Source organism: Hyperolius riggenbachi, chromosome 5 (assembly GCF_040937935.1).
Source record: "Hyperolius riggenbachi isolate aHypRig1 chromosome 5, aHypRig1.pri, whole genome shotgun sequence".
Lineage (NCBI taxonomy): Eukaryota > Metazoa > Chordata > Amphibia > Anura > Hyperoliidae > Hyperolius > Hyperolius riggenbachi.
In genome coordinates this window covers 341,573,679-341,586,678 of record NC_090650.1, presented here as the reverse complement: position 1 = coordinate 341,586,678, position 13,000 = coordinate 341,573,679, and the positions used below count along the sequence as shown (strand labels likewise).

At 41.6% G+C, this 13,000-nt stretch overlaps 1 protein-coding gene across 1 annotated transcript in view; it reads left to right on the top strand.

Annotated features, from left to right (window-relative positions):
• Positions 1-13,000, top strand: part of ATP6V1H (ATPase H+ transporting V1 subunit H) — a 148,075-nt gene that overhangs the window by 122,426 nt on the left and 12,649 nt on the right. Inside the window, exons 12-14 of the mRNA XM_068234769.1 lie at positions 1,555-1,680; positions 7,328-7,429; positions 12,253-12,366. Of these exons, the coding sequence (XP_068090870.1) occupies positions 1,555-1,680; positions 7,328-7,429; positions 12,253-12,366 (342 nt within the window). The remainder of the gene's footprint in view (positions 1-1,554; positions 1,681-7,327; positions 7,430-12,252; positions 12,367-13,000) is intronic.

The following is a 13,000-nucleotide window of genomic DNA, read 5'->3' as shown; positions in this document are numbered from 1 at the left end:
TGTATATGAAGTAATCCTCATACCTACCGCTCCACCAGTTCTCCTTCGTCCCCTTAATTTCTTGCACCAATGCCCCCTCCCCCAGCCACTTCCTGGTCGGTGGGGTATTAGTGCACAGGGCCTGGCTCGCCGTTGCATGCATCCTCTATCAGACGCCTGTGGTTGGAAGCATTCTGCACATGACATCAAGACTATGTCCTATGCATGCCTAAAGCACTTCTGGACACTGGTTGGCGATCAAGGACATGGATCAAGGACATGCTCAGCTGGGCCAGGGCCTGTGCACTTGAGGTGGCCATACGCTTATATATTTGCAGCAGATTCGACCATCAGATTTCTGTCAGATGCCTGTCAAGTCTAATCTGACAGGAGTCTGTCTGATGTGGGCCACACACTAGAAACAGAAATCTATCTAAATGCATTATTAGACCATTACAACCAATGCAACTCTATGGGCCATCGATCTGCTGCCAGCAGCAGATTGACCTAGATTTTCCATCCTGTCAGATAGTTCAAATCAATCGAACTCTGTCACAAATTGATCGAATGGGGAATTTGATAGAATAGGTTTCTGATCCATCGATCGATTCTATAGAAATCTATCTATCGATGGCTGAAATCGACCAGTGTATGGGACCCCTTAATGCTCGACGCGGCCACCCAGGAAGTGGCTGCGGGCATTTGCACAATTTCATTCTGAAATCTAATGGAAAACTGTTCCTAAAGGTGCCCATACACTCGTCAGATTGGCAGCAGATAGATAAGAAATGCATCTGATGATCTATCTGATGCGTTTTTAGAACATTTTTTACCAGGATAGAATTCCAATAGATTTCAGTTTGAAATCTATTGGAATTCTATCTGATGGCATTTTTTTGCCATCAGATTTCCATTAAGGCCAATGCAAACTGATAAGCAATCTCATCAGATCGACCTAAATTTTCCATCCTGCCAGCTCGATGGAAATCCATCGAAATCGATCGAAATCGGCCATCGATCGGTCGATTGGCCAACCGACTTGCAAACGATCAATCGATCTAGACAGGCATCTGATAACTAGACAGGCATCTGACAAAAATCTACCTGATGGTCGAATCTGCTGCAAATCTATTAGTCTATGGCTACCTTTACTTGTTTTTTTTAAGCTGTAGTATGCGTTAAGCTGCCTGTGGCTGCTATTAAAAAAAATCTATAACCGGGAACTATGCATTTTGCAGAATCCCTGTGATTAAACATTTACTATATGTGGTGTCGGTAACATAATGTACTTTAACAGCACACTCCGAAATACTACACTTATATCTGGAATAAAGTAATGGAGAATGATACTTCCACGAATCTATCTTCCATAGTCTTTGCCTAGAGTGATAATATTCTGGCTGTAGAAGTAAAGAAAATATTATCACTAATTGTCCTAGGCTGTGAAGTGCAGTACTTGGTTATGTGTTGATGAAATACTGTAGATATAACCGTAGTGCCTTATTTCTTTTGCCTCTGTAAAGCTTTTAAGCCTCGGCAGTTAATGTTTAATGGCTTCCCTTCTCTCCTGTACAGCTCTTTTGATGAGTACAGCTCTGAGCTAAAGTCAGGAAGGCTGGAATGGAGCCCGGTACACAAATCAGAGAAGTTCTGGAGAGAGAACGCTGCAAGATTAAATGAAAAGAACTACGAGCTCTTAAAGTAAGCATTCGACACCCAGCTGTAAAATCAACTGTAGACTTTCAATAAAGTTTTTTTTTGGGGGGGGGGGTTGTTTTTTATTTACTTGTTGATTTAAAACATTGAGAGTTATGAATACATTTTAGAAATATACTATGTAAATGTGCCAGAAAATTGTTCTTTGCAAGATAAAGAAATCTTTCATGATCAGTCATTGGAGTGCTGGTTTTTAGCTTACGTATCGGACTATTATCATTAAGAACTATATAATGTAAAAATGCACGTGCTCACATACACCTAAAGCTGGCCAGGAATGGTGCAATTTTTGAAAGTCCTGAGAATCCTCCATTAAGAGATGTACGCATCCAAAACCCAGTCGGTATGACTTTAGCCTCAATTCACTAAGCTTTATCAAACACTTTATCAAACGTTTGATAATTTACTTCATGGGTAAAGTCTAATTTTGAATTCACTAAGGTGTTATATATTTATTGATAATTTTAGCAAGAAAACATTCAACAAATATACAACACCTTAGTGAATTCAAAATTATATTTTTCCCATGAGGTAAATTATCAAACATTTGATAAAGTGTTTGATAAAGCTTAGTGAATTGAGGCCATGTGTACATACGTATTTAACATTTTCAGGTTTTTCATGATAGTGCTCCTTTAAACATTTTTGTCCCTATTACAATATCTGGGATACTTGGCCAATTTAAAGGGAACCCAAGGTGAGAGAGATGTGGAGGCGGCCATATTTATTTCCTGTTAAACAACACCAGTTACCTGGCTAGCCTGCTGATCCTGTGTATCTAATACAAACAAACACAGACAAACACAGAACATTTATATCGCGCTTTTGTCCTGGCGGACTCAAAGCGCCAGAGCAGCAGCCACTAGGGCGCGCTCTATAGGTTGTAGCAGTGTTAGGGAGTCTTACCCAAGGTCTCCTACTGAATAGGTGCTGGCTTACTGAACAGGCAGAGCCGAGATTTGAACCAAGGTCTCCTATGTCAGAGGCAGAGCCCTTAACCATTACACTATCTAGCCACACGCTGGATAGCCATAGACCCTGAACAAGCATGCAGCAGATCAGGTACTCTGACTCAGCTGACTCAGGCTTTACTGGATTAGCCATATGGTTATTCCAGGGTTTTGACGCAGGGATTACTTATGCTGGAAGATCAACATGGCTGCCAGGCAACTGGCATTATTTACAAGAAAATAAATATAGCAAACGGGGAACAGAGGCGCCAGAAGGGTAAAAGTGAATAAAAAAGACTGAGGCGCTATTCCTGCTACTGCTGAAATTCTGTCTGTCCCCATGTTTATTGCCTGATGAAGTGGGCGTGGCCTGAGAAACACGTTGCACTTTTGGGGTACTATATAATAAATGTAATTACTATTATATAGTCTTTCTTGTCTGCTTTATGGAGGTAAGTCCACCGCTTCCTCCAAGCAAATTGTAAAGGTTTTATCCACTTTTACCCTGCTGGCGCCTCTGTTCCCCATTTGCTGTACCGTGTCCACCCCTGGTGGAGGGTTGGTCTACCCCTTTTCTGATCTACAGAGAGCGACTGCTTAATCCTGAGTGGGGACAGGTCTAATCTCCTCACCTGCCTATACAGTGGTTGCCTTTGTGGTAACCCACATTTGTGAGTATACTCTTCTCACTAATTATCTTTACTAATTTTATGCTGAACATACTAAACTATATTGGGCTCTCAGTTTCTCTAACCTTATTAGGAAAATAAATATGGCAGCCTACATATGCATCTCACCTAGGGTTCCCTTGAAATATTTATTGCAGTAGTTACAAATAAAAGTCCAGCTAATCCCAAAATTGAACAAGGCACATGAAAGCAGTCCTTACTGAACTTTTCAAACTGAAAAATAACGAAATCAGTTGTGTAACTGTGCAGTTATACATAAAAGCTTTAAAGAGAAACTCCAACCTAGAATTGAACTTTATCCCAATCCGTAGCTGATACCCCCTTTTACATGAGAAATATGATTTTCACAAACAGGCCATCAGGGGGCGCTGTATGACTGATTTTGTGCTTAAACCCCTCCTACAAGAAGCTCTGCCACAATGTAACAATGTTCACAGACAGGAATTAGCTGTTTACAGCTCTCTCTAACAGCCAAAACAGCTAGGAGTAGCTACATAACCTGCCCACAGTAAAAATGTCACCATGTAATAAATGTCAGAATGTAAATCGGGGAGAGGAAAGATTTTACAATGAGCAAACACTGACTAAATCATTTATACATAATTATGGTAAAAAACGAAGCACTTTTTTACTACATTATTTTCACTGGAGTTCCTCTTTAGGTGAACCTGAACCTAGTAAAATTATTTTTTGCATGTTTGCAAATTTTAAAACTTACTACAGCAAGCTTTTTTTTTTTTTTTACAGAGAACACACACTTTAATGTAACACATTCATATGGCAAATATTGTAAAAAGGGGCCTTAAATACAATCTGCGTTTATGAGCAAAGTAGATATTTCCTATGTAGCTACAAAAAAAATAGACCAAGATATCAGATGCTCATATGCAGATGCATGGCAATCCATAAATTGTCAAAGCTTCACTGACATTCAACAAATAACATTTCTATTGCGATTTTCATCTGGTGGACTCAAAGCACTTGAGCTGCAGCCACTAGGACGCTCTCCATAGGCAGTAGAAGTATAATGGAGTTTAGCCCAAGGACTCCTTACTAAATAGGTGCTGACTTACTGAACAGGAAGAGATTTGAACCCAGATCTCCTATGTCAGAGGCAGAGCCATTTACCATTAAACCAATAAACCAATAAAAGTTAACCTGCTAGGACATCTATATATTTGCATATATACAGTACATCCACTGTGCAGAAAGAGACATTTTCAGTCTGTTCTCCGCTTGTAAAGGCTTCCCAACACCAGCACTAGACCCTACCAGAGTGGCAATCTCTGGCCTGCATTTTAGTACCTCATTCACCATAATTACTTTTCACTAAATTTGTGGCATCGCCACCCACTATGTTGTATAATGGTATGGTCCATGCAGAGCTTACCTCCTCTTGTTTACAAGTGGGCATTTCCCGTTCTCCACCTATTGGCTGGAAGTTGAATGTTTTACAAGGTTATCTTTCACAAAATTCTCATAGTGAAAAGATACTGTATATTGTTTGTTTTTTCCCTACATCACGACTTGACTAAAATGTAGAGAAACCGAGAGCCCAATATAGTGTAGTATGTTAAGCATAAAAGAAGTAAAGGTTATCGTGAGAAAATTATACTCACAAACGTGGGTTACCATAAAGGCGACCACTGTATAGGCAGGTGAGGAGATTAGACCTATCCTCACTCGGATAAGAAGTCGCTCTCTGTACATGCGAAAGGGGGTAGATCACCCCTCCACCAGGGGTGGATACAGTATAGCAGTAGGAGAACAGAGGCGCCAGCAGGATTAAAGCGGATAAAAACTTTAAAATTTGCTGGGAGGAAGTGGTGGACTTAACTCCATAAAGCAGACATGAAAGACTGTCTGAATAGCAGCAATCGCATTTATTGAAGCGGGCTGTGCCTGCGAAACGCGTTGCACTTTTTTGGGGTACTATTTAATAAATGTGATTGCTGCTATTCAGACAGTCTTTCGTGTCTGCTTTATGGAGGTAAGTCCACCACTTCCTCCCAGCAAATTTTAAAGTTTTTATCCGCTTTTATCCTGCTGACGCCTCTGTTCTCCTACTGCTATCACGACTTGACTCTTTATTAGTTGGACAAAAATAATATCTACACAATGCTGATTCTATAGCCATGCCTGGAGTTTCATGTTAACTCCCTTTACTGTGATTTCGTTTTTAGTACTCACTGCTTGCATGATGAATCCAGTACGATCGGAATAATATGTTGTGCTCAATTATAGAAGAATGAGACTATCTCATTGTTTGAAAGAATACCTGTTATTTGCCTGCACAATCTCCGAGGTGGCCACCCCAGCATTGTTTAAGTTTTGCCTTGCGAAAAGATGTCCTTGTGCTATTCATTTAGCCAAGTTGCTGAACGTTTCTCAAGTAAATGAAACCCTAAATTATCTTTTATTTTCTGTGATGGAAATCATACGCTTGACATTTGAAGTGACTGAAGAATTACTTTAACAGAGTCCTCTATTTCACACTTCCGTTTTAACAACCCAATTGAATAGCTGTGAATTACAGCCCAATTTAAAGTCTGTTCTAAATGCTATTATTTACCAATCGCTACAATTTTTGTCGGTGTAGGAAATCTTTTCAATTTTTCAAAGCATAACCAAAGCTCTGTATTCCCAATCAGCATGGCTCCTGATCACGAGATGGGAGATCTCAGCTGTCACATGGGTGACGGGCGGTACTAAGCTCAGTTACAGTTACGTCCTATCAATAGCAAACCTACACAAACAGGACGTAACTACAACCTTCTTTAAGATTTCTTTTTTTTTTTTAAATAAAAGCACCAAGCAATGCTTTGAACTATCTAAACCTAACAAATATCTATGTACTTATACTTGTACTTGAGATTGTACAATGCACAAGAGAGACTCCCAGCACTCAGAATCTGCTGATGCACAGGACTGGAAAAATGCAATTGTCTGCTCGCTGCAGTGTGAAGGTGAACTGTGATGGCGTGCTCAAGTCACATATATAAACATATTTGCAAGTCCAATGGAGAGAAAGACAGGAAGACTGGCACTGCCATTCAAAAAAGTTTTTATTGAAGAATGTAAAACACAGTTGCATATGGTGAGATTCAACTATGGGTGGCTAGGTGGGCGTCAGGTCAGAGATCTCAACAAACGTCCGTTTGTTCACCGCTGGATCAAAGGCTTTTGATCTAGCGGTGAAACCTTTCTCAGCATTTGATAGATGCAATGTCCTACGCTGGCATTCTAAAGAAAGACCTACACCACCTGCAGCTAGTACAGAATGCTGCTGCAAGACTGTTAACAAGCCAACCCCGCCATTGCCACATAACACCAATCCTTTGCTCACTACACTGACTACCCATAAAATGCAGAATCCTTTTTAAAATTGGCATGCTAATATTCAAATCCCTACACAACCTAGGCCCTGGATACCTGAAGGGTTTTTTGCAACTGCATCTCACCTCCCACAACCTCGATTGAATAACTTGACCACCTCCAAAGTTCAACTAAAAACCTTTGGAGCCACAGCTTTCTGTCATGCTGCTCCTACCCTGTGAATGCCTTGCCAAACATAATAGAGAGCTTCAACCCTGGACACGTTTAAATCAAAACGCAAAAGCCACCTGTTTAGTCTGGTTTTTATGATCACATAACGTTTCCCCCTGTAAACATCACTATGTACTGATATGTGACAAGCTTATGTGCTTTGGGTGCTACAGGAGTAAAGTGTGTTGCAAATGTTTTTTGTTGTTAGAACTTCAGTATGCACTAATCATTTTTTTATCTTTATTTTTTTTCTTGGTTTTTAAATGTATGACCTATTGCTTTCTTTTGACACTTAAATAGATGTTTGATTTTTTTTTTTTTTAACCTGTAACATTTCCAAAGAAAGGTTGCCTTTTTACAAGTGTGTTTTATCATAAAGGTCAAGAATTTCATCTAGTCTCGTGTCAATCCATGAAATCGTGACCTATCATTTTTAATATTTTGTAGAATCCTAACAAAGCTTTTGGAAGTCTCTGATGACCCCCAAGTGCTTGCTGTTGCTGCTCATGACGTAGGAGAATATGTGCGGCATTACCCCAGAGGGAAGAGGCAAGTGCAACTTGTGTATTCCTCAACTGTTATGTACAATTTATGACCTTATATTTACTCAATTATTAAACAAATGAGTTAATCCATGTAGAGTTGAAATGTTCCATGTTTATACAGGATGTATTTACAATTCACACAGTAGTGCAAGAGTAACATCTATTAATTCTGACACCCATGTGCCCATTGTGGGTACCTTCTGTGGTAAACATATGCCATGATGGGCACTATTATCGCTTTATGCAGTGTCATATACAGCTGTGATGTGTTCTGTCACCTCTATCAGATGTATAGAGTAACTGGGAGAAGAGTCTTAATCAACTCATACAAATATAGAGAAAAATCCCCATAAGAGTAGTCCACCACACTGGAATAATCACATATGTGTTAAGAGGATAAGGATCATGAGAAACCACAAAAAAATATATATTAATGTCCAAATTTATTATATCAAAGATGCAAAATACTCTGGTAAAAAAGATTTCTGTATCAATATCAATCCTTCATCAGGCCTTTGCCGAACAAAGATCTCCAGAGCAAACAATGAAGAGAAGGCACAAGTACAAAGTGCAAAATGCCACTATTGGGTCTCCAGTTGAATAGGGAGCACTTGGAAAAACCTGCACCATCCTGTGAGCCTGGCCTGGAACCAAACTCCGCAAACAAGGAGTGCTCCTTTTACCGGAGTTTTTCGCATTTTTGATATAATAAAGTTGATATAATGAAAACCTTAATACAGGTAGTCCTGTCGCCTCGTTCTTAACCTGAATCTGTCCTTAAGTCTGGACCCCCGGTAGAAGGTCCCATCGTGGTCCCCGGAAGCTGCGCAGCCTGTCCTCTCGCTCCGTCCACTGTCCCCCGGCGGCTTCACATGCGTCGCATAATGACGCAAATAGGAAGCGCCGCCACTAGGGGGCTCTTCCTGATTGCGTCATTATGTGACGCATAAGAAGCCGACACGGGGAACAGTGGACGGAGCGAGAGGACGGGCTGCGCAGCTTCCGGGGACCACGATGGGACCTTCTACCGCCGAGGATCAGGTGAGATGTGCTCTATCTACCATCCGCTTGCTCTGCATTAAAAACGGCGCAGAAAAGGTAGTCCCCAGCGGCGTGAGGTCATTGCGACGGGGCGGAGCTATGGTCGCGGCGTTCGTATCGGCGGGTCGTTCGTAAGTCGGGCGTATGTAAACCGAGGACTACCTGTATATATTTTTGTGGTTTTGCATGATCCTCATCCTCTTATCAACACACACACCTATCAGACGTGTTAAATTAATGTAAACCTGAAGTCATTCACCGTTACATGCATGTGCACTAGTGGCTTGCCGCTCGACTCTGGCTTGCAAGACTGCGCAGTAGAGTGGACATGATCTGGTTGGGCTATTTACTCCAGAGACTGTTTGAAACGCCACTAGTTCTCATGCACGCTGTGGTGACAAGTGCTGGGAAGGGGACTTTTGGGGGTGCCAGCACTGGATCCCCTTGGCTGAGGAGGACGGGAGAAGCCTCTTTAGGATCCAGACGTTTCCCTCTCCTGAGAAAAGTACCCCCTGTAGGGCACTTTTTTCCCTTCAGGTCTACTTTAAAGTTGAAGATTGCTCATGGCCACATTCCCCTGCACATACGGGCGCGGATGTACTGCACAAATATGTATTTCCTTTTTTTTTTCTATTAAATTTGTGTATTTCTTTATTTTATTTTTTTCCCTCTCCCTCCCCCGGTCAGCCAATTACAGCAATCGGCTGTGATAGGCTCCACCCTGTCACACGGCTGTCCCAGGTACAGCGATACCTCAGATCGCAGCGCTGTACTAAGTAAATAGCCGTCTAACAGTCTCATCAGCACGCACGATCTCCTGCAAAACTGCCCCGCAGGACGTTACGCCGATGGGCGTTATGAGGTCCTGGGGCTGCCGCCGTGGCCACGCCCATTGGCGTGGCACGGTTGGCTAGTAGTTAAAGCTTCATACTTGCTTTAAGTTTTTTTTGGTTTTTTTTTCAGCATTGTTTTCTTCCAGGATCTCTTCTCTGTAATCAGACAAGACAAGCTAGCCTTTGCCTCCCATGTGCCTCGGTACATTTGGCTGCCCGCCAGCAGCGGGCCCATCACAGGCACCCATTCAGATATTGACATTGAGGGAAAATTTGGGTGCACGTGTCACCTGAAAATTGCTGAAATTTTTCTTTACCTTTTTGCGGTGGATTGGGGGGTGAGTGGTTAAGGTTAGCTGTGGGATGGTGGTTTAAGGTCAGCTATGGGGATAGGTGAATAAGGTTAGGCATCGGTATAGGGAGGGTTCAGTGTGAGAACAGGGTTATGTTAAGCTAATAATGCTGAAAAAACTCCTATTGGCTTCACTGGACGGCCTTTTTTCCTCTGCGCTCTTTTTGCATACGGGCATCCATGACTGTTTACCAGTTGTTTTTGCTTGTATCACTTTTAGCAGGTGCTAATCCCTGCATACTGGGTACACACTAATATGTTGCTTTGGCACATTGTTTAGTCATCACAATACTGCCTTTGTCAAAGTCACTCATATCTTCTTCAACTTACTATTTCCCTGCTTCCTAATATATATCAGCCCTGGAGAGTTGCTATTGTGATAAGATAATTGTTATTCACTTCCAAGAATTACGGTATTTATTTTTAGAGGTGCATTTTTCTCTAGTGTTTTTTTTGCTGTAACTATTCAGCAATTTCCTTATATCTTCTTCCTCCCTCATCTTTTAGTTGTTCTCGTCCACATTTCTCCAAGGTCTAGACTCTGTGCTATTCTTTGACATCTCACTGTCTCTATGGTTACTGGAGTCCAGTGTGAAGACTCTGGTGTAAGAACAGTTGTATGATTTTAACAATCTGTTATGTTGAATATGCTTAAATATTCTTAAAGTAAACCTGAGATGAAGCTATAAAATAAAATTACACTTTCCTGGGGCTTCATCCAGCCCTCTTCATGCTAATCAATCCCTCACTGTCATCGTCCACCACCTGGATTTTCTGCTATGGGCCCATGTAATTGAGCCAGTCAGAGTGTTGTGCTTATGCATGCGCCCCTGTTGTGCTCCCATCGCTGGAAGCCTTCTGCGCCTGTCCAATACTACGGGTCACCTATTACAACTTTCAGCCACCCACGCAACCTCCAGGGCTACCACTTTCCTACCCTCGCCTTATACTCCTTTCAATATTTTTGCTTTATAAGTTCAAAGTTGAGGGGGGGGGGGGAGATGGGGGCTGTACTTAGGTCGGCGTATGCACGAGTTTATATGGGGTAATTGCTGCATTTCATTTCTGAAGTGAGTGATGCACTTTAAATGTGGGGTAATTGCTGCATTTCATATTCAGGGGTTAATGCATTTTAAGTGTGGGGTAATACTTCACATTAAATGTGAGTATTGTCATATTTTTATTAATGTGAACTCTCATTTTTAGTCATGATATAAGATTATTACTATGAAATATATATATATATATATATATATATATATATATATATATATATATATATATATATATATATATATATTATACATTAGTAGCTAGTTTAAACTGATTCCTTAAAACCTGGTTCTTGAAAAGAAATTTGGCTCTCAAAAGAAATCTTAATCGATGTACTGCTGATCTTTGGCCCTTTTGATGAATGATTTTGCAGACCAGTGGACTAGAGTGGAGAAGAAATTGCTCCTTCTATGAGAACATAGTTCTTTAATTTCTGATAGATTCCTTACACAGTTAAAATTGCTCACTTCAGCATGTTATTGTTGGTGACAGTTTCACAGTTATTTTTTTTTCTCCCTTCTGCTGAATATGATAGACTCTGTTCCCACTTGAGCAAAATGGACATGGTAAGCGGATGCACTCTGTTCATTTTGCATCCAGTCTGTGCCGTCTGCTTTGCATCCACCCGCCGTCCGAAGCAATCGCTGCACACCTGCTCGGTCCCTCCATAGATTACATTAGGCCAATTCTCCCTAGCAACAGGGATAATTTTTATTGGCCCAGCATGAACCAATGAGGATTCTCCCTGTTGCTGAGGCTTCCCATTGGTCTTTTGCAGCCCATTGGGGATCCCCATGCTTCTTTTCTGTGTTCAGTGCAGGGAGCTAGTGGCTGTGGGATGCGTAGCCCGGGGCAGATGTATCCGCCTGCCTAGGATCATCACGGAACTGCACCGAAGTGTGGTCCACTTACTGCAATGGATACTGCAGATCGGTTGCAGAGTGATAAGTCTGTATAGCTCCTATTTATAAAACAGGACCCATTCACTGTCTGTTTAGCGATAAGCGGAGGACAGAAAAATGTCCGAACGGACAAAAAGTCAGTTCCTGCTCTAGTGGAAACACATCCTTACTTGGAAACCGCAGTCTTGTAGATGTGGTCTTATCTGTGAAGGGATACTGTGGTTCTCTTCTCTTGCAGTCAATGTAAATATAAACATTGTTTTCCTGCCTAGGGAATGCTGACTCCTATACATTATCTGCCCGTGATTCGCATTAACAATAGCCTGCTGCAGATTACATAGGCTGCCTCTTGGTGTGAGCTGCTGGGTGACAATGATGGCTGCTATTCCTCTTGATTGAAAGATGCTTACTATAATTTATACGTCAGACATCCACTAGATGTATATTTTCTGTTTCAGGATGCTGATGGTATTTATTAAAAGAGATGTAATTGTGTGTTTTTTTTGTTTTGTTTTTTAAAGCTTTTTGCAAATGTACTTGTATACTATTAGGTACCATCTTTTTACATATGGCTTTGGTCCCCACAGGAAGATACATCCATCAGGCTGGCCAATATGTGATCAATATGCCTCCTTTTTTCTTGCAGGGTGATTGAACAATTGGGTGGAAAGCAGCTGGTAATGAACCACATGCATCATGAAGACCAACAGGTCCGATATAATGCCCTGCTGGCTGTGCAGAAGCTAATGGTTCATAACTGGTAAGTGGCAACATAAGAAGAATTTGTGTGTGTGTGTGTGTGTGTGTGTGTAAAATATATATATATATATATATATATATATATATATATTAGACAATGTACAGTGCCTCCTGCCGTAATTCTCATCTCATGTACTACGTTGTGACCCCGCATCAGCACAGTCGGCACAGACTCCTGCGGTTTTACATGTAAATTAGGCCTAAGGCCTGTTTAAATATGGGTGCTAGGCTCTGGCCGTAACACCTGCACTCCCTCCCCACTTCCTCAAAAGCTGTGCACAGCGCACCCGCCCCTCCTGGCCCCGCCCTCCCCTGCTCACAGCAAGCCGTGCGTCATTCCCCCAGCTCTTGGCAGTGTCTCTGCGTCCCTGCACATGCGCACAACTGAAAAAGTACGGACACATGGACATGGGACGCAGAGACACAGGGCTGTTATTATATAGGGTGTGTGTATGCATATGCGCAAACATACACTTGTTTGTATTTTCTGTAGCTGTAACTTAAAGAGGAACTTTAACCAAGGACTGAACTTCATTCCAATCCGTAGCTGATACTCCCTTTCCCATGAGAAATCTTTACCTTTTCTCAAATAGATTATCAGGGGGTCTGTATGGCTGAAATTGTGGTCAAACCCC